Source organism: Pipistrellus hanaki, assembly GCF_964339955.1.
Source record: "Pipistrellus hanaki genome assembly, chromosome: 3".
Classification (NCBI taxonomy): Eukaryota; Metazoa; Chordata; class Mammalia; order Chiroptera; family Vespertilionidae; genus Pipistrellus; species Pipistrellus hanaki.
The window spans coordinates 95,962,207-95,984,667 of record NC_140505.1 but is presented as its reverse complement, the minus strand read 5'-3'; the positions used below and the strand labels follow the sequence as shown (position 1 = coordinate 95,984,667).

Genomic DNA, 22,461 nt, shown 5'->3' with positions numbered 1-22,461 from the left:
TAAAACCCAGTGAGGATCGTGGCTGCGTGAGGCTGAGTGCAGCTGGAGACTCAGGCAGTTCCTCTCAGAAGGACACGGACGGACTGGGACTCGTTCCCTCTGAGCTCCAGTGCTGGGGCAGCAACTCGAAAGCCACCAGAGACATACAGGGAGGAACGGAATTGTCTAACGTCAGCACACAAGCTGTAAGGGCAGCTTTCTCCCAGGTAGAAGTGCTGGCAGAGGCCATTGTTCCTTTTCTGAGCCTTCCCCGTACAGAGCCCCCGGAAGGTGCCAGGGCTGAGCCTCATCAATCTGGCTCACACTAGTCATCCTGCCGTGGTGCTTCCCTGAGACTTAGAGGCCCACCCAAGCTGTTTTTCAATGGCTTTTCCATACAAATGGCCTGTATTGGCTCATGCTTTAGGCATTACTAAACTCTCTTAAAGAAGCAGCACCTGGTCTGGGCATGGCTGGTACCGCTCACTAAGTGGCCACAGGCCCAGCACTAGTGGCACCTGACCTTGGTTTGCAGTTTGGCTTTCTCCTGGGCACCTTCAAGACTAGCACAAGTAGAAAGCATGTGCAGATTGCTTTTCAGTTCATGCCAGCTGGCCCCAGACTGAGAGGGTGCAGCCCGGGTGAAGGACCTCCCCTCCCTCAAGTGCAGGGCCTCTAGTTTAGTAATAAGACCTCATAAAGGCATGGCTTTAAAGTTTATGTATTTAATGAAAGTTACAAGAATGTCTTACACATTTTATACATTAATGCATTTACAAAGTCTAACAAAAATGTGGAAGAAATATGCATCATTGATATCAAATTCATAGTACTTGTTTGAGCATTAGTTACATTTTTCAGGTGTAAATTCCTAATCACTTCTTTTGTTAAAGGCCACTGATGTCAGTGTCTTCATGTGTTGCCTGGTGTTATTCCTCATTCCTCCTCTCAGGAAACATTTATCACAGTGCTGTGCTCTGTGGAAGACACAGTGATGTAGAAGAATCAGCCACATGCTGAAAGTGTTCGTAACATGGGAGTTCCTCTTCCAGGGTCATGGGCATGTGAGGGAAACGAGCTGTGGGAATGGAGATGGAGGGGTTCAGCTTCAGAGGAGGACTCAGAGATCATTCCTGGGGGAGCTAGTGCTTAATAAGGTATGGAGATCTCTACAAAGAAGTGTGTATAGAGGTCTGAGTACAGGAAGTTACAGCCAGGTCCATGCATTCTTTTGGAGTTTTCTCTTGAATTTGAAGTCAGGGCCAATCTTCTTAGGAATCCTTAACTAGGAAACAACTAACTGCTACTTGTACTATTGGACAAATATCTAAGTTTTATGTAATAAGTGCAAGTGTGGTGGACAGGATCCTGGACTTCTCTCCTGGCTTGACCATTGGCCAGCTCTGAGACATGGAAGGGACAGTGGTTCTCATTCTCATTAGCTGTAACATTGGAAGAGTATTCTAGATCAGTGCTTCTCAACAATCTGTGGTGCAGTTAATTTTTTTGTCTCAATCTGTCATTGACGCCACTAGAAAAATGATCATGCAATTGGATGTCAGAAACATGAAATTGGTATGCAAGTTTGTCAGCCCTCCACCTTGAGTTCTGTTCACTTCATCAAGAACAGGTAACAGTTTGTAGGGTGGCAGGTTTTCAACCTCTACTCTGAGTAGAACGTGTAAGGCTCTGGTTTTATTCCAATTCCAGAATAGTAGTAGAAGACATATAATAGTCATGCTCATATTGAACAGTAGATGTAAAAGGAAAAAATGTTTCTTACTCTCAATGCCTGTTTTTTAATTTGTCCCATTGTTATTTGTTATCTATATTACTTTACTTGTACCTTCTCTCTTTTTTTTCAAAATGGGAATGGCATCATATTTTTTAGAATAAGAATGTCAACTTTTAATAAATTATTAAAAAATAGACATTCCTTTAAAAAGTCAGGTAGATCACTCTTGTAAGTAATATTTTAATTCAAATAAAAATACAGACGTGAAAATCATCCTTTCTAGCACTTTCAGAACACTAGCATTTTAGTATGTGTCTTCCTGGGCATTTTACAAATAAACACAAACATAGCAATATATATCTTTTTTTAATGGGACTTTCTCCCCCCCCCCCCATATGTTTTCCCCAAAATAACATGGTCAGCTTTCTGTGTAGACCTCTGTCACTTTCTGATCTGTGTTACGTTATGTGGCTCTTTCCCTCACATTTTAGTTTTGCTGTGATGAGAATCATTTTGTCAGTTATTATTCCAAAGCTGCTGCTTTTACCTGCTGTCAGGACCTGCCTCACACCAGTCACAGAGCGACTTGAGGTATATTTGTGTTGATATAAAAATTCTAACACTTTCCCAGCCAGTGTAGCTCAGTGGTTAACCTCAGCCCATGAACCAAGAGGTCACTAGTTTGATTCTGGTCGGAGCACATGCCAGGTTGTGGACTCCCAGTAGGGGGTGTGCAGGAGGCACCCGATCAATTTTTCTCATCGATGTTTTTGTCTCTCTGTCCCTCTTCCTTTCTCTTGGTCTAAAAATCAATGAAAGTTTTTTATTTTTTTTTATTTTTTTATTGATTTCAGAGAGGAGGGAAGAAAGATAGAAACATCAATGATGAGAGATAAAATCATTGACTGGCTGCCTCCTCCACGTTTGGGATCGAGCCTGCAACCCAGGTATGTGCCCTTGACTGGAATCAAACCCAGGACCTTTCAATCCACAGGCAGACACTCCATCCATTGAGCCAAACCAGCTAGGGTAATAAAAATATTTTTAAAGGCTTTCCTCTTTTTTAAAAAAATCTAACACTTAAGCAAAATACAAAGCAATCTATACTAATCATAGCCTAGGTGGCGTCACGCTTCATGTCATCACAAGATGGCCATGCTCAGGGCAGAGGTGGGGGCCCAGCAGCTGCTCTGTGCAGTGAGGCCTGGGGTCCTGTGGCTCTGCGCAGCACAGAGGAGGTGGGTCCCGGAAAAGGAGATGGGAAGTGGTGGGTAGGGGGGAACAGTTGGGGGGGATCAGGCTGGTAGGCAGAAGAGGTTAGGGGCAATCAGGCAGGAAGGAGAGTGGTTAGGAGCCAGCGGTCCTGAATTGTGAGGAGAATGTCCCCGAGGGATCCCAGATTGGAGAGGGTGCAGGCCAGGCTGAGGGACACACACACACACACACACACACACACACACCCATGCACGAATTCCATGCACCGGGACTCTATACAAAAGGAAACATAAGGATGTCACAGCTTGGAGATATTTTTCTTTAAGGGTGAGTTTGTGTTTAAGAAAGTAGACTGTTGAACAGATTAGGCATTTTCTGAGATTTTAATAGCATGTTTATTATAGAAGTTGAATTTCAAAAGCCATTTTGCCTTTATCCCTATAATAGTTTAGGTCCAACTATTATAGAATAGAACAAGACAGGAAATAGCCTTTTAATAGATTATCTGCCCTTCTACTTGTGTTTAAACCTGAACTTCCCCATCAAGAGAATATTTGGGGCCTGGTCGTCGTTGCTTTGTGGTTGAGCATCAACCCGTGAACCAAAGGTCCTCGAATGGAGCCGGCCGGGGCTCGATCTCCAATGGGGGCATGCAGGAGGCGGCAGATGGATGTTTCTCTCCCATCAATGTTTCTGTCCCTCTGTCTGCCCTTCTCTCTGCCTCTCTCTCTAAAATAAATAAAAACATATTTTTTAAAAACAGAATATTTGGTTATTAGGATGTTTGTACAAGCAGAGATTTCACTGCAGTTTGAAGTATAAGTGCCACTTGAGTGTGACAAGGACTGATCACTCAGCACGTTAGAGGGCAGGCTTTGAATTTCTGAGTTACACAACATAGTCTTTATTCCTATAGAACCAATTCAGGTAATAATCAATCTGACCCCAGTTTTCAGAAATGTAGGAGCAATAAGTCTTCAGAGTTACATAGTAACGTTAATTTAAAAATCAACATTTAGTTATATTCAACTTTGAAGAAATGTGAGTTATTCTTTTAAACTCATCTTCTTGTTCTAGCGTATCAAGTCTGGCAGAGATGGCCCCGGAGGTTCCCGCGGCAAGAGAGAGGGTAGTGCTGGCAGCGGTAAGTTTTTCTGTCATCTTGAAGTTGCAGATTAGTACATGGGCTTCTGGAAACATTTTGGAACAATCTAAAAATGTCCTTTATCTCTGTGTGTGTGTGTGTTGTATACACAGTTAAACCTCACTTATTCTAATTAATTTTGTAGGCAGTCAGTCTGATTTATAAATTAAATATAAATGTTATTTTAGTTCGTTTTTAAATTGTTTTTTTATTGATTTTAGAGAAAGAGAAATATTGGTTGGTTGTTCCACTTATGTATGCATTTATTGATTCATATTTTTATGTGTCCTGAGTGGGAATTAAACCCTCAACCTTGGCATATCGGCATGACACTGTAACCAATTGAGCTGTCTGGCCAGTAAGCAATTTTAGTTCTTAACCAGAACTGTTTCTGCTAATAGCATAACAAACAAGTTTGGGTTGGATAAATTATTGTAAACAGTTCTCTGTGCCTCTCATCGATGTTTCTAGCTCTCTGTGTCCATCCTAATAAGGCTTTACTGTGTGATGTTTAAAATTTACATTTTAAGGAAGTACCATGAGAAGTAAGGTGGTCTTATAAAATGCAGACAGTCTCAGGTCTTCAGTTCCACTTTCAGTGTAGAAATAGTGCCAGTCTGGGAACTCAGGGGCATGGTTCTTGTTCCAGACTTGATCATGATAACCATGTGTCTCTGGAGCAACCACATAACTGCTGTAGGATTTAGGTGATTTCTGAAGTTGTGCATCTCCAAATTCCTTGACTCTGTAACTGCTCGTGACATCATCCTAATATATAAAAAGCCAGGGGCCATCACATCCTAAATGACCAGATAGACAACCAAGCAGCAGACTGCAGGGGGCGACCAGGCCAGCAGGGGGGTTAGTGAGGAATGACCAAATGAACAGCAGGCTGTGTGGGGTGCTCAGGCTGGCATGAGGGCAGTTGTAGGTGATCAGGCCGGCAAGGGGGCAGTTAGGGGCGATCAGGCAGGCAGGCAGATGAGCAGTTAGGAGCCAGCAGTCCCCGATTATGAGAGGGATGTCCAATGCCCGGTTTAGGCCCAATCTCCAGGAACAGGCCTACACCGGCAGTCAGACATGCCCCGGATTGGAGAGAGTGCAGGCTGGGCTAAGGGGAGACACCTCTCCCCACCACCCCAGTGCATGAATTTCATGCACCAGGTCTCTAGTTACTTTAAGAATGTTTGTTTGGCAAATCTTCCTTCTCTTTTTCCCAGTCAGCAAAATCTACCTTCTCCCTCTGCTTTGGGGATAGTTTAAGTTAAACTTAGTAGAAATTTGGTGGTTTTAAATAAACCATTGGAAAAACGAATGCTAAATGTGACCATTAAATACAGCTCCATTCTCTCACATCCCTACATACATAGGTCCATGCAACTGCCCAGCTGCATAGTATCTGTCTCTGATCTAGGAGTCAGGACAAAGCAAGGTGTGACCCTTAGATAGGCAGGCCTTTCACTAATTCACAAACGTTCACTGGATACCTTCTCAGTGCCCAACACTGTGCTCAGTGCCAAGATCACAGGGATGAATACATGGTGGCCCCTGTGCTCAAGAAAATTCTAATCTAGCCCTACCTGGTTTGGCTCAGTGGATAGGATCAAGCGGTGGCCTGTGGACTGAAGGGTCCCAGGTTCGATTCTAGTCAAGGGGATGTAACTTGGTTACGGGCCCATCCTCAGTAGGGGATGTGCAGGAAGCAGCCAATCAGTATTTCTCTATCATCGAGGTTTCTAGCTCTCTGTGCCTTTCCCTTCCTCTCTGTAAAAAAATCAATAAAATATTTTTTTTTTAAGAAAATTCTAATCTAGCTGGAAAGACACACAAGGTTCTAGTGATGAGGATGCTGCCACAACAAAAGCATGTGTGTCTTCCAAGATTCAGGACTTGAGAAGGAACAAAGACTCTGTAGAAATCAGAGCTCTGCTTCACTAAGTACATTAGGTGTTTACTAGTAGTCATCTGGGCCTCTAGTTCCAGTGAGACAGCCTGACTCTCCAAGGATGAGTCCAGCTCCTCCCACTGAACCTCAGAGTCCTGGCCAGTTAGCCCTCAGGTCACAGGGGCTGGTGCCAGAGCCTGCATCCTGGGAGTGCAAAGGGGCTCCCACCTCAAGGAGCAGCCGATTCCTGTCTTGTCAGACTCCTGGTCATGATGGACACTGATATTGCCATATGTCCCCCCAGCCTTCAGATATACCTCTGTTTTGTCCCTAACCCAACCCCACTCCAGTTTTACCATATTCCTTTGGCTGTCTGGGGTTGGATTTAGCTCCATCCTGGGTCTAAGAAACAGGCCCCTACAATTGCCTTTAAGCCAAAGAGCAATTCGGGCCCACAGCCCCTAAGCAAGCCTTTGGGGCCAAGTATACTGTTGAATTCGGCATTTTTTTTTTTTTTTTTTTGGAGTTTAAAAAGTAATGAGGTGCATTAGCTATATAGCATCTAATTCCCATAGGAACACCTCATCACCAAATAAAGTATTAATTCAGTGAAACATGAATACTCACACTTAGGATAGATAGTGGCTAAAAATTGCTTCAGGGCAAGTTAAGTTTTACATACTGCCACCTGAACACATAGCTTTCAGACCTCTTTATTTGGAATTGTAGATGCGGAATCGTGGATGTATATTACCAAACATGATCTGAATGGCCACAAAGTCAGCAGACCAGGCACTCTGTTTCCACAAAAGAACCACTGGAAGGCTACCAGACCCACTTCTGCTGCTGGTTCATGCTTGCTTTTAGAAAGCAGGCCATTTGATACAAGCTCTTTTGAGGTTGAATGTTCCGCTAAGGAATAATTGTTTTGAGTAACCCTTAGGGAAGTGTTAATTATAAACTAACATTCTGGGACCAGATACTCTAGTATCCTGCACATCCTCTAAGAATTTTAAGTTCAGAGTCAGTCACTAACCAGTCTCTCCCAAAATAGCAGCAGCAGCCTTATGGGATGTTCTCAGCCTTCCCTGGTCACTCATGAAATGTCTCCAGTGTTAATCCCTAACCTGAGCCTAAGTTACCCCAATGTCTTCACTTTGAAAATCTGTAACATCAGGACCTCCTAACAGGGTGCTGGGGCAGGCCTAGAACTGTTGAGCAGGTTGAGGCTTAACCAGAACCCTGAGAAAGTACCCCAGGCCAACTCCAATGTCCGCCTCTCGGAAACATCAGAAAGGTCAAGCTGCACTTCGGGGCACCAGGTTCCAAGTCCTCTGACATAAAGGTCTGCACGGCCTGCCTAGGTGACCTTTCCCTCATGCTAGTGGACGCATGCTGTGCCTCAGAACAAAACAGGCCCAGACCTCCTCACAGTCAGGCAGGTCAGTGAAGCCAAGACTGAAGTGTGGGAAGGCGAGCTGCCTTGTCTGACGCCTGTGTGCAGAGAGAGGCGTCTGTAGAAAGTCACCTTGTGGTCTTGGCCTCCCCACTGTTGCTTGTTCTTGTTCTTCGTAAATAAGTTTTCCTCTCTCTGCTCCAGTCCACTTCAGTCCAGCACAAATAGTCAGTTCAAGTGCATAAATAAGTTTTATTCTCACATGAAGGCAGTTTGGAGTTGAAACTGTGGTTTGGAGGCATTTTTACAAGCCGGTTTTCATGTTCCCAGTTCCTTGGCACAAGTTGAAGGCACTAAACAATTCCTTCCTAGGGGACTTGCCCACTTTCCCCACCATTTGCCTTTTTGTTCCTTATTTCTTCCCTCATCCTGAAGTCCAAGTTGGAGTGCCACTTTTGGTGACAGGAATCATGTTTTCTGCCTCTTTTCTCCAGTTCTCAGCACAGCCCAGGGCAAGGCTATCCCTTGCTTTGAAGTCTGCGTAAACCATGCTGTGGACCCCTCTCTCACTGTCTCCTCTTTTTCTCCTTGTACACTGGACACACCTATCCTCAGCAGCTATCCTGCAGGCTCCCCCACTTCCACGCAAACAGCAGTCCCTCTGCATGGTTGTCACCCACTTGCCATTAGGAAATTCTAGGACAAACCTCTATGTAAAGGAAGCCCCGATCTCACCCATCTCCCACCTCTAACCTGTAAAACGTAGACTTGCACATTTATAGCTTAACTTGGAAATGTTTGAGCCTTCATCCTGGATTAGATACCCAGTGCAGTTAGGAGAAAGGGACAACTTTTTTAAAAATAAATCTTTATTGTTCCAATTATTGTATTATAGTCATTCCTCTTTTTTCCCCCATAGCTCCCCTCCACCCAGTTCCCACCCCACCCTCTGCCCTTATCACCCCTACTCCCGGCCCTGTCCTCATCCATAGGTGTACAATTTTTGCCCAGTCTCTTCCCGCACCCCCCACACCCCTTTCCCCCGAGAATTGTCAGTCCACTCCCTTTCTATGCCCCTGATTCTATTATATTCACCAGTTTATTCTGTTCATCAGATTTTTTATTCACTTGATTTTTAGATTCACTTGTTGATATATATGGATTTGTTGTTCATAATTTTTATCTTTACCTTTTTCTTCTTTTTCCTCTTCTTAAAGAATACCTTTCAGCATTTCATGTAATACTGGTTTGGTGATGATGAACTCCTTTAGCTTTTTCTTATCTGTGAAGCTCTTTATCTGACCTTCAATTCTGAATGATACCTTTGCTGGGTAGAGTAATCTTGGTTGTAGGTTCTTGCTATTCATCACTTTGAATATTTCTTTCCACTCCCGTCTGGCCTGCATAGTTTCTGTTGAGAAATCAACTGACAGTCGTATGGGTGCTCCCTTGTTGGTACCTAACTGTTTTTCTCTTGATGCTTTTAATATTTTCTCTTTGTCTTTTGCCCTTGGCATTTTAATTATGATGTGTCTTGGTGTGGTCCTCTTTGTATTTCTTTTGTTTGGAGTTCTCTGTGCTTCCTTCTTTCACTAGGTGGGAGAAGTTTTCTGTCACTATTTCTTCAAATAGGTTTTCAGTATCTTGCTCTCTCTCTTCTTCTGGCACCCGCATAATTCGATGGTAATTTGAAGTTATCCCTGAGGCTCCCTATACTATCTTCATATTTTTGGATTCTTTCTTCTTTTTGCTTTTCCAGTTGGGTGTTTTTTGCTTCTTTGTATTTCAAATCTCTGACTTGATTCTTGCCTTCCTCAGGTCTGCTGTTGGATATCTGTATAATATTTTTTATTTCAGTCAGTGTATGCTTAATTTCTACAACAGTTGGTCCTTTTTCTTTTTTTCTTTTTTAAGTATATTTTATTGATTTTGTACAGAGAGGAAGGGAGAGAAATAGCTAGAAACATCAATGAGAGAAACTCATCGATCAGCTGCCTCTTGCACACCTCCTACTGGGGATGTGCCCGCAACCAAGGTACATGCCCTTGTCGGGAATTGAACCCGGGACCCTTCAGTCCCCAAGCCGACGCTCCATCCATTGAACCAAACTGGTTTCGGCTCTAGTTGGTCCTTTTTCATATCCTCGAGGATCTTGCTAAATTTATTGGCCTATCCTAAAAAATTCTTGAAAAACCTTATAATCGTGATTTTGAACTCTATATCCATTCGTTTGCTTTCCTCCATTTCTTTCATTTGTGACCTGTTTCTTTGTCTCCGCATTTTTCACTGCTTCCCTGAGTTGATAGAGTGGTTTTGTGTGTGGGTGTCCTATAGGGCCCAGTGGCTCAGCCTTTCCAGTTACCTGAGGTGGACACTCTTGGTGCACCACTTTGTGGGCTGTGTGCACAGTCTTGCTGTAGTTAAGCCTTGATTGTTGTTGGTATCACTGAGAGGAATTGACCTCCAGGCCAATTGGCTGTGAGGATCAGCCGTGTCTATGCTAGGAGAATTTCTGTGCTGGAGACACTCTCATGAGACAAGACTTGCAAAAGCCTCTGTGCTCAGCTAGGATGGGTCGGACTCTCAGGGTGGAGCAGACAGCAATGGTTTCCCATCAGCCCTGCCCTAAGAGGCCCCTGTGTCTCAGTGTCCCGTAGTAATCACTGCAAGCACCTCTGAGAGAAAGCCACCCTTGAGTTTCACCTGCTGCCAGACAGTCCAACTTCTACCTGTATTAGTCTGGGTCCCCAGAGTCTCACCTGGAACTGGAGTTCAGAGCAATTGGGAGCTTTTGTTTCCCTCCCGTTTGAGAAAGCCAGCCGCATACTCAGTTGCCAGCCCTCTCCACACATGCACCTCAGTACCTCTGCCTTCCACAGTTCCTCTGAGTCCCAGTGTACTTTTCTCTTTCCTTCTAGTTGTATAATTTCCAGTCAGCCAGCCTTACTGTGGTTCTGGATGGTGTCCTTTTTGTCTTTTAGTTGTAGTTTTGAAATTGTTGTGAGAGGCAGCAGTTCAGGTGTTTACCTATGCCGCCATCTTGGTTTTTCCCTCTGAAAGAACAATTTTTGTGTGAATCCAAATAAAGTTAGTCATGAGCTAGTGTAAATATAATAATTTAAATGCATTCCTGCAACTTGATTTTTGAAGAATTGCCTAGGACAGAAGACCATGGAGAACTAATACATCATCATTATTTATATAAAATAACTATTTCTGAAATGCTCGGAGATCCTACGAAATTGTCCTTTTTGTGGATCGGACTAGTCTCCTGGAAGTCTGATTTTTGCTATTAATTTGCTCAGTAAACCTCACCTCCTTTCCTTTCAGTGGTTCTCAGATGTTAGTCAGAATCACTTGAGACTGACCACAGAGCTCTAGTACTTCTGAGTCAGTCAACCTATGATAGACTATATTTCTTTCTTTTTTTTTCATGCTCGTCAGAGTATTTTATTTAAAAAACAAAATAAAACAAAAAACTTAATCAGAAAGTCTGATTAAATGCAATATTAACTCAAGCTCTCAAAAACCTATCAATGAAAGCCAATAGGTACATCAGAGAAAGCAGGCAGCAGGCTGACAATTCTTTGGTGGAAAAGGCAATTGCCCTAATGATTATCAAGCCCACGTTTTATTTTTCAAAAATGGGTTTAAAGAAATGATACAGATATCCCCATAAGTACAAAAAAATTAACAATAAAGATTAAGGATATGGGAAAAACCAAATACACGTGAATTATTTATGAAATAAGCCTTTCAATCCCAGAAAACCAAAAGGAGACCTCATGAATGGTAACACACATAAAACAAAGGCTAATAGCACACAGACGTTTTCCCAACGACTAAGCTTTAAAATGACAGGATGCTACTAACAGGTAGCTTTTCTTCTGGTTATCAGTCAATATAAAATTGGGGTAATTTTTTTCTACTCAGATTACTATCATTTCTTCTTTTGTACCTTTCCCCTAATTTTCTCTAGCAACATTTTTCCTTTGCTTTGACCAGTTGAACTCAAAAGTGAGTATCAGCTGTTATTGGAATAGCACTTGGGAAATGCAATCCTGGAAAAGGCAATTTGTAATTGAAGTGGTCAGAAAAGTAAAGCACCCCTTCTCAATATGAGTGTGCCCCATGCAATCACCAGGCTATTGGCTCCTCTTATAGCCAGATCGCATGCCCCAGCATGATAATGGCATGACCCCTGGTAAGGTACTGAGGAGAGCTATGTGCACAAGCATCCACCCATTTAAGCTTTCAATAAATACAATGCATTGTTTATTGTAAAAAACATGTCAGTAGAGTAAATAAGAGATGCTGCATTTCTGGCCTGTTTTGCCTCTTGAACTGGCGTGGATTACTGTTCATGACCCAGAACACTCAATAGTTCATTAGTTGCCACTCCGAGCCCTTCAGACTTCAGTACTACCCGCTCTTCAGGCCTCAGCACCTGTTTGGCAGCGATAATGGTATTCTTCATTAGCATCGCCACTGTCGTGGGGCCAGCACCCCCAGGGACTGGAGTGCTGTAACCGGCTTTTTTCCGGACTTCTTCAAAATCCACATCTCCAACCAACCTGGGTTTAGCAGTGATAGGTTCCTAAATTCTATTTATTCCCACGTCAATGACGGCTGCTCCTTCCTTGATCATATCTGCTGGGATCAAATTTGGAATGCCTGCGGCAGAGATCACAATATGTGCACGAATTGTATGTTTTTTCAGTTGCTCTTTGGGAGTATATCGATGAGATATTGTAACAGTGGCATCACTTCCAGAACGTTCATGTACCCTGTCTGTGTGTAGCAACATTGCAATGGGCATCCCAACGTATTTGGACCTTCCAGCTACAACCACATTCTTCCTTCGGGTTAGAAAGCCAGTTTGCTTAATTATTTTCTACACACCCCATGACGTAGCCGGTAACATGGAATACTGCTCCAAACACATTTGCCCCACATTAATCACATGGAAGCCATCAGCATCCTTGTCTGGAAAAACAGCGTTGCAGATGTTTCTCTCATCTATGAGCTCAGGAAGCGGCAGCCGAACAAGGAGGCCATCGATGTTACCATTATTAGTTAGCTTATTGATTAAGTTCAACAGCTCTTCCTCTGAAACTGAAGCGGGTTTCACAATTGTCTCTGCTGATTCCCACATCGGCAGCAGCCGTGGTTTTGTTGGGGACACAGGAATGACTTGCAGAATTCTTGCCAACCAGAACCACGCTCAGGTATGGCCGTTTGTTGCTGGCTGCCACCCACTCTTCCACGTCCTGCCTCACTTCCTACTTGATCTGCTGGGCAAGTTTCCTTCCAGAATGACCACAGGTTCATTTTGAACAGCCGAGAAATGGGCAATGATGGAAGCAGCAGATCTGTGCGGGTCGGAGCAGCCAGGTGGCCAATGTGGATATGAGGGATGAAGCAGCCATGCCCCACACCCACATTGGAGGCCCAGGAATCTGCATTTCTGACAAGGTCCCAGTTGATGCTGCTGGTTCTGGGACCACACTTTGAGAGCCACTGCTGTATCTCCATTGAGATACTACAGGATTCGATGTGACAGAGTGTCTATAAAAAGGGCACCACATTTAAAACCACAGTGTGTGGCAGTGCATAGTCATCCAGCCTCGGCCTCTTTTCCTAGCTCTGTCACAGCCCAGGTGATATAAGTATTACACGCACAACCCACAGAGGGCACATGCTGGTGCTGAGTGAGTGTGACTGTTATTGATTATTACTTGATACAAATCCCATTGAAAGGCAGTACTATCTGGTTTAGAATTATGAATATCTATTCCAGGATTGTTAGTACATTAGTTTTCTTTTAAAACAGAATTAACTTATTTTGTTGTTGTTGTTAATCCTCACCTGAGGATATTTTTTCCATGATTTTTAGAGAGAGGGTAAGGGAACGGGGGAGACAGAGAAAGAGAGAGAGAGAGAGATCGATTGGTTGCCTCCAGCACGTGCCCCAACCAGGCAGGGGATAAAACCTGCAACCCAGGTATGTGCCCTTGACCAGGAATTAAACCCATGACCCTTTGGTGCACAGACCTACACTCTAACCACTGAGCAATGCCAGCGAAGGCAAAATAGAATTAACTTAAATGACATGAACTTGTTTTAACTACTTGAAGTAAAGATGTATTTCTCTTTTATTTTTTAAAAATATATTTTATTGATTTTTTTACAGAGAAGAAGGGAGAGGGATAGAAAGTTAGAAACATCAGTGGGAGAGAAACATCGATCAGCTGCCTCCCGCATACCCCCCACGGGGGATGTGCCCACAACCAAAGTACATGCCCTTGACCGTAATCGAACCTGGGACCCTTCAGTCCACAGGCCAATGCTCTATCCACTGAGCCAAACCTGTTTCGCCGTATTTTTCTTTTAAATGCACAATTTTGAGTTAAGGTTTTAGCAGCTCAGTGCCAAGCATCAATCAGTTTAGAAGAAAAATTAAACCGTGTCACATAAAAGATCAACTCCCACAAGTAGAGCTGTGTCCTCCACTATCCAAATTGGTAACTTCAGTAGTCAGCCTGTGCACGGGGGAAGTGGATGGAGCTTCGCCCGCCCGTGTGCCGGCTGCATTTAAAGGCCAGGAAACCACCGGACACCTCTGCTTCTCATAGCCCCGGTCCTCGAGACAGGGAGAGCCTTCCGGAGGGCCTCTTCCCTTTGCATGATGGTGGCAGTCCTGACTCAAAAAAAAATTTTGAGTGCTATGTTGTTAACATTCCTTTTTAAAGTTGTGTTTTGTTAATATGTGTACTTAATGGTTTGCTGCATTTTACGCTTAATTTTTACTATGCCTTGGGTGCCAACTTTTCCTAAGAAAAATGTCTCAATTTCATACCTAAAATAATTTCATCATTAAAATTATAGGATATTATGACTCAATGAACAGAAATTCATTGTAAGATCAACTTTTTAAAGAACATCTTTTATAAAGTAAATTGTAACCATTTTTTTAATCAAAGTTTTTTATTTTAAGATTATAGTCAAGGATGAACAAGTTCTTTGACTAGAATACCTTTGCACAGTTTTTCTGGGATCCAGTGGTGCATGCTCAGTGCCCACCACATATGAGGGATAAAAGATCACTGACTAAGGAGGGGAGATAGAAAATCAATGTGAATACAGCCAATTCACACAATCAAATCAATAGAACGAAGGTAATTTCCTGGGAAAAAGAGAGTGAGTCTGTACAGGGTGGGAAAAGCCTTCAGAAGCTGGCAGGACTGGGGCTCTTACTTCTAAAGAGCGGCACTCCCAACAGCTTCGTCCCATGTAAGTGCCCACTTCACACAAGTCTCAGGATAACTGTGCTGGACACCCTGACTGCTGTGCACTTTGCGGCTTGACGCCACAGTGTAACGTTGTTAGTGATAAGTATTAGAGGATAGTTAGCAGGATGGCGGTCGCACCAGCATGTACAGTCACAGACCCTGCTGGTCTGATCTGCTAACAAGTGGCCTATCTTCTGGCACACAGGTTCTCTAAGCCGAGTGGTCCTCTCAACACACTTTTCCCACAGAGGCCCAGACAGCAGGTAGTTTAGACTCAAGGGCCACGTCCTCTCATGCCACTGTGGTGAGAGGCAGCATAGACAACATATAAGGGGGTGGATGTAGGTGAGTCTCACAACCTCATATTCAGACACTGAAATTTGAACGTTGTATAAATATCATTGTGTCACAAAATATTCTTCTTTAGTGTTTTTCTGCAACCATTAAAAAAGTATCTAAACCATTGTTAACCCACTAGACATACATAAACAGGACGGGCCAGGTTTGGTTCACAGACTATACTTAGCTGATCCCTACTCTACACCCAGCTCTACATGAATGTTCTCAGTCATAACCGGTGGGGACTCAGGAATTTCCTTTTGACCAAAGCACCAGTTACAGCTATCTAATCTAAAGATACAGCTCTACAATGAGACTATTGTTTACCTTTCCCTCTTAAAGTGATCTCGACTGTTTACAGCTCAGCCACCTCCAAATACGTCACACAGAACAACGCAGTGATGAGACTTTGAGCACCAAAGGAAGGTGCTCCTTCCCTCTGGCCCTTGGCTCACTGCCCTTAGTCTGAGGTCATTTGAATTAGTTCCTCAGTCCTGGTGTTCATTCAGCATCCATGGCATCCATGGACTCCCTTTTTCAAGTTACTGCATCTTATGCGATCTCCAACAAGTTACTTAATCTTTTGTCACAGTTTCATCAGTTAAATGGTAGTGAAAATAAGGATGTACCTGGTAGGGTGGTTGAGAGAAGGAACTGAGGTTATAACCAGGAAGCACTGGCAAGGGTGATTCCTTTGACAAAAGAGAATCCAAATTTTAGTGTCCACCTGTGGATATAGTGAGGGTCCATGTGTGTACCTTTGCTTGACGTATGACCTTGAGTTTGTTGTTCTCAGTTTTTTCCTGACTCTGAAGGCTCACGTGGGTTTGTGCATGAAGGTGAATGTCAACACATGGACCCCACTGCCTTACTTTTATAAAATTTAACAAAATACTAGAAATTATATCTACAAATGAATGTTGGTTTTGAAGTTACCAACTTGGAAAGTGGAATATTTATTCCAGTAATGCTGCAGTTAATCAAAACATTCATCAAACACCTTTTTTGGAATTTCCATCAGAGGCAAATTACGAAAGACACAGGAAATCCAGTCTAAAAATCTTATAGATATGTGTACTATATATTTAAATATAAAATCTGTGCAGTATATGTATTACTGTATATCTATAAATATATTCACATGTATGCATATTTTATACATCTAGTTCTTTCCCCCCAGGCTGCTCAACTGCTCACTATAATGTGCACTGATCACCTTCCTATCTTTCTGCCTTCCTATCAACAAACTTTTACCGAGTTCCTGACCATCCTAGGTACTCAGGAAGTACCAATTCCCTTCCAACTTCTTCTAATCCTTTTTATATGCCAAGCATTGAGTTAAGCATTTAGGATATGAATTATAGTTAAAGCAGAATAAATGAATTGTCTACTTTGCCTTCATCCTCATTGATCTCTCCACAGGATCACTCTGCCCCTGAGTGTTGCCTATCACAGTGGCTGTCAGAGCTAATTTCAGTTTTGATGGTTATACACAGTTAGGTAAACGAAGGAGGGAGGGGAGTGGTGGAGTTAAACTGAGCCTTACAGCTGGGAACAAGGTAAAAATGAGCTGACATTCTCACAGTGCAGCTGGGCCCTAGCCTTGGACCCTGTGTAGTTTTGCACTGATTGTATCATCTGTGCTTACAGGCCATGATGCTGGGGCTTGGGAGGGAACTTTGGATTTGTAGCCCCTTAACTCTGTAAAGAGATGAAGCAAAGGAAGAGCAGTTTCCTCATGACAAAGGGTAGGTCACTTGCAAGTCAGACTATGAAGTAAGATGGATAGTAGCTTCATGCAAAAGGTCTCAGTGTGCTTTCTGAAGTCCGTTAGTGTTTGTAACCATAAACAAAAACTCCCTCATACTTATGGAGTGAGTAGTTTCCTTAGTGACTGCATTTTAGTTGGTGCTAAATTGAATATCATCCTGGGGATGAAAGAGAGACACCAAAAAAAGTTTAATGTCTAATGAAGAGTGAAATCAGAGTTTATAGTTCACCAATAGAGGATCCCTTCAGAAGATATTTCAGTGAGTAAGGGCACTATGTTTGTAACACACCGAGAAATGAGAAGAATTTTTTAAGTTTCATTTGGATACATTGTCAAAAAATAAGAACGTGATGGAACAATTGATAAGGCTTCTTAACTTAAGGGAAGTGGTGGGGGAAGATAATCAATTATTATCTGACTAGAGGACCAGTGCATGGATTTGTCCACTGGTGGGGTCCCTCGCACCAATGCATGTGCGGGGGTGTGTCCAGCCCATCTCCGGCCCATCTCACCAAATCCCAATCAGCTGGACCCCAGCAGCAAGCTAACCTACCGGTCAGAACATCTGCCCCCTGGTGGTCAGTTCATGTCATAGCTATTGGTCGAATGGTCACTTAGGTGTTTATATATATAGATAATTTAAGGAATTTTCAGGTACATATTATGTAATTAAACTTGAAGCCAAAAAAAAAAAAAAAAGAGGCCATTCAGTTTTTCAATTTCTACAGTGTTGGAAACCCTAAAGACAGCATTCTCAATACACTGTTGGAGGCAAAAGTCAGATTTCCATGATTTTAAGGAGAGGAAAGTGTGGGATGCAGAAAGGTGATTAAAAAGTATAAGTCATTCTCTTGTGAATGGTGGTGTGTGTGCAGCCTCACCAGTTATTAAGGGAAGGCTGCACCGTCAGGAAGGCCAGTTCTCCAGGACCCAGAGAGAAGACTGTATTTATGAGCTAAATGCTGCTGGTGGAAGCTGGAAGTGGGACTTTGCAGGGTGTGTTTGGTAATATTCTTCAAGACCTTTAAAAGTTCCACACCATAAACTCAGAGAATTACTGTATATACACACATGTTGGTCATATTATATATGACAGAAAATGCTGAGAATAAGTGAAATGTTCAACAGGAGTAATCATGGGCTTGGTTGTGTTTTGCACAGTCTCCTCACTGTGGCAGTTACACAGGCCCCTTTCTCCTTCCCTGTGCTCGATTCCACATCCTGCTTCCCGCCTCATCTAGGAGGCGTTATGTTGCCACTGGAAGCCCCAAAGCTGGAGAACATGCAGTTCCCGAGAAACAATCTTATTTGCAACCAGAGAGCAGTGATTAATAGTAATTTTGCAATGTGGTTTCCTTCTCACTTTTCTATAAAGAAAATAATGTCCACTTAAAAGCATACGAAAGTCAATAAAATAAGAAATAGACAGAAAAGTCAGATATTTTATTGGATTTCAAAAGTGTGTTAAAGGTGTAACATCATGGAAAATTATTTATAGCAAACGTTTCTGGTAAAAGTTACCCACAGTCGGTGGACCTGACTGATGGTGGTGGCTATGTCTCCTTTTCCTCTGCCATGGAGCATAGTTAATAGTCACCAGAATTTTTTTTTTTAATATATTTTATTAATTTTTTTATAGAGAGGAGGAGAGAGGGATAGAGAGCTAGAAACGTCGATGAGAGAGAAACATCAACCAGCTGCCTCTTGCACACCCCCTACCGGGGATGTGCCCGCAACCAATGTACACGCCCCTGACCAGAATCGAACCTGGGACCTTTCAGTCCGCAGACCGACGCTCTACCACTGAGCCAAACCGGTTTCGGCAGTCACCAGAATTTTTAAGTATCATTGGTGGTATTAAAGATTTTAAAAAGCTATATATTTTTCTTATTTTCACTACTAGAGTAAATGTATTATGTACTCAATTTGATAAAATTGTTGAATTTAAATCATAAAATATTTGCCATAATCTAATTGTTTAAAGAATTAACAAAAATGAAGTACATGGCTTTTCATCTTCTCTTTAGTTTTTCTTTTCTACTTCAGTTTATCTACAACTGTAAATAATTTTCATGCTCTTAACCATATTCTTTCTAAATAAGTAAAGACTGTCTTCCCTTGGAAATGGAAGTTTATGTAGTTAGCCTCTTAATTTGTTCCATAAATAGAGCTTATGTTTTGAAACTCAGTTTCTCACCAAAAAAGAACTTGTATTTAAAAACTGTAACATTCTAGCCCAGCTGGGATGGCTCAGTAGTTGAACGTTGACCTATGAACCAGGAGGTCATGGTTTGATTCCCGGTCAGGGCACAATCCCAGTTGCAGGCTCAGTCCCCACTGTGGGGGATGCAGGAAGCAGCCAGTCAGTGATTCTTATCATTGATGTTGCTATCTCTCTCCCCCTGATCCTACCTCTCTGAAATAAATTCAATATAATAAAGGCCTAATATGCTAAGTGTCCAGTCATCTATTCAACCAGTCAAAGCATAATATGCTAATTATATGCTAAGGCTGCTCAACTGCTCACTATAACGTGCACTGATCACAAGGGGGCAGACGGTCAACTGATTGGCCAGTCGCTATGATGTGCACTGATCAAGTAGGTAAGCTCACTGCTGGGGTCCAGCTGATGGGGGCTGAGTGAGATGGGCCAGACACACCCTGGAGCCCTCCCATGGTCCCTCCCTTGCTGGCTAACCTCCCATGTTCCTTCCTGGCCCTGATTGTACACCAGAGGGGTCCCTTGGCCTGGCCTGCACCCTCTCACAATCCGGGACCCATCAGGGGATGTCAGAGAGCCAGTTTCAGCTTGATCCTGCAGGCCAGGCTGAGGGACCTCTATGGTGCACAAATTTGTGCACCAGGCCTCTAGTAAAAATATATATTTTTTTAAAGTAAAAATAAAAACTGTAACATTTTAGCCCTGGCCATGTAGCTCAGTTGATTATAGCGTCATTTGGCTATACCAAGGTTGCAGGTTTGATCCTGGTGAGGGTACATACAAGAATCAACCAGTAAATGCGTGAGTGGAACAGCATATCTCACTCCCTCCCTCCCTCCCTCTCCCTCTCTCATATCTCTCTCTCTCATATCTCTCTCTCTCATATCTCTCTCTCCCCCTCTCCCCTCCCTCTGCTTTCTTCCCTCTCTAAAAATCAATAAAATAAAACAATTAAAAAATAAAATAAAAACTACAACATTCTAAAATGTTACAATAGGTCACCTTCTTAGTATAAATTGCCTTGTAAAAAAAAAAAAAAAAATTGGTCAAAGCAGGATGTCATCTCCCCTGTAGCAAAGGAGTATGAGATTTTTCCAAGTTTCAAGATTACAAACTTGCTTTGTAAGTCACAAGACAAGAAGATGGTCACTGGGGATGGGGGGAGAGTCTAAAACAGGACTGTGAAAGGAGATTGTGAGTTAACTATGTCTGGATGTTTGTCTTTATTCAGACAGCTGTATTTCATGGTCAGTTAAGCTGCTAAGCTTAGAATAGCATATGGCAGGAATATGTGAATGAGGCCATAGTTATTCATATAAACTTTCCATGTCTTTATGACTTTACATAGATCCTTTGCCAAAATAGACATTCCTATGTGATGGTTAAGAACCATGCTGGCAGACAGAAAACCTGGATTTTGGTGTTGGTCTTGCCACTAACTAGGAACTCTTATTAAATTACTTTACCTCCCTAGGCCTGTTTTTTCACCTTTAAAACAAAGAAGTTAGATTTAACCTTTTTAATTACATTTTTGTGTGTTTTTCCTGACTGAAATTCTTATAGACTTCTATTTCTGACAGTAAGATGGAATATTCAGGGAAACTCCTGCAAGTAGAGCACTCCTGATAATGGTGGACTGAGTATTAAAAAAATAAAAATAAAAATAAAAAAGTTCAGGGCCAGTATGGATCAGTTGGTTGGAGCATTATCCTGTACACCAAAAGGTGGAGGGTTCCATTCCTAGTCAGGGCATATGCCCAGGTCATGGGTTCAATCCCTGGTCGAAGTGTGTATGGAAGGCAAATAATCAATGTTTCTCTCTCTCCATCTTTACCCTCTTCTCCCTCTCCCTTCCCTTCTCTAAAATCAGGTTGTTTTTTTTTTGTTTTTGTTTTTTAAAAAGGAAGGAAAAAGAAATGAGAAAATGAAAAACATTTTTAAAATTTATGGCTGAGTTAATAAAGAAGGATATTATTTGGAGACTAAAAGTGAGTAGAAATTTTAAATGCAAAACATTAAGTACAGAAACTAATGTTTTTTTCTAGCAAATTCCTGTGGCCTAGAGCCTGGGTTTATAGGCACTCATAGAGAACAAAAGATAAAACCTGGGCCCCCAAAAGGTCAGAGGTCAGACCAAAGAATCCCCTTCAGAAAGCCAGGTCCCTAATAAACAGTACCCTCAGTGGATCAAATAGAAAAGAATTTCACCCACAAAGGATGCGTTTCCACCTTGTCTCTACTGGAATGTGATAAACAGGAAGCACTTCCTTGAAATTCCTAACCATAAGTTTTCATATGGTTTTGGAGCTAGAATACATTATTACCTGTGTGGCCTGAAGAATCCAACCTGGAACTTTGGAATCGAATGGATTGAGTTGTGGTGCTCCCGGGAACCTGGAGGAAATAAGCGTAACCCTTCCTGGAGGAACACACTGTAAATAAGCTTCAAAAATTTTTTCAGATAAAGTTCTAAAGAACAGGAACCTACTACTTTAAGAAAACACATGAGGAAATAAGCCTCTATGAGTGAGCAACAGAAACTATACAATGTAGTCTTCAAAGACTACATATCTATACTAATAAAAGAAAGGGGAATATGATAATTAGACCAGGTCATCCAGCCATTTTCCGGATGTCCGGCTTCCTTCCAGACAAAGCCACGGTGGTGGGGGCCAATGCCTAGGCAGTTAGGGGCAAGATCAGGCTGGCAGGGGAGGGCAGTTGGGGGCATTAGGCTGGCAAGCAGGTGAGTAGTTAGGAGCCAGTGGTCTTGGATTGTGAGAGGGATGTATCATATTGGAGAGAGTGCAGGTCGGGCTGAGGGACAGCCCCCTGACACACACATGCATGAATTTTGTGCACCAGGCCTCTAGTATATTATAATTATCAGATAAAGAATATATTGTAAAGGTAAGAATACACATATCTCTTGTTATCTGAATTCTAGAACTGAATAGATTCAGGTAACTTTTTTTAGGTAGGGATAACAGCCTAAAATTCCTGCTATCTGAACTCTAACGCTATCTAAAATTTAGGAATCTGAACTGTGTGGCTCAACTGGTTGAGTGTTGACCTATGCATTAGGAGGTCACGGTTCCATTCCTGGTCAGGGCTCCATCCCCAATGGGGGGCATTCATGCACATGATTCTCTCTTATCATTGATGTTTCTATCTTTCTCTCCCTCTCTCTTCTCTATGAAATCAGTGTGTGTGTGTGTGTGTGTGTGTGTGTGTGTGTGTGTGTGTTGTATTTAAGATTAGGAATTAGGTAACACACAATGATTCACTATCCAAATTCTCACTATACAAACTCAGCAATTGGATTCAAACAGTGTCATACTTATGTATTTTAAGTATGACAACAACAGAATAAAATAATATAAAAATTATTATACTAGGCAGGCTTGAAAAAAACAAATTGAATTTCCAAAAGTGAAAAATGTAATTTAAATCAGAAACACAATAGATGGTTTAAAGCAGAGGT

General features: G+C 42.4%; 1 protein-coding gene and 1 pseudogene across 12 annotated transcripts in view; one reads left to right on the top strand and one right to left on the bottom strand.

Annotated features, from left to right (window-relative positions):
• IFT88 (intraflagellar transport 88) overlaps positions 1–22,461 on the top strand; it is a 172,175-nt gene that overhangs the window by 131,628 nt on the left and 18,086 nt on the right. For all 11 annotated transcript variants that reach the window (XM_084878565.1, XM_084878562.1, XM_084878568.1 and 8 more), the window contains one exon: positions 4,007–4,073. In XM_084878565.1, the coding sequence (XP_084734691.1) occupies positions 4,007–4,073 (67 nt within the window). The remainder of the gene's footprint in view (positions 1–4,006; positions 4,074–22,461) is intronic.
• On the bottom strand, positions 11,667–13,126 carry LOC311618526 (bifunctional methylenetetrahydrofolate dehydrogenase/cyclohydrolase, mitochondrial-like; annotated as a pseudogene). The gene has a single exon. The product of its transcript is annotated as a bifunctional methylenetetrahydrofolate dehydrogenase/cyclohydrolase, mitochondrial-like (transcript).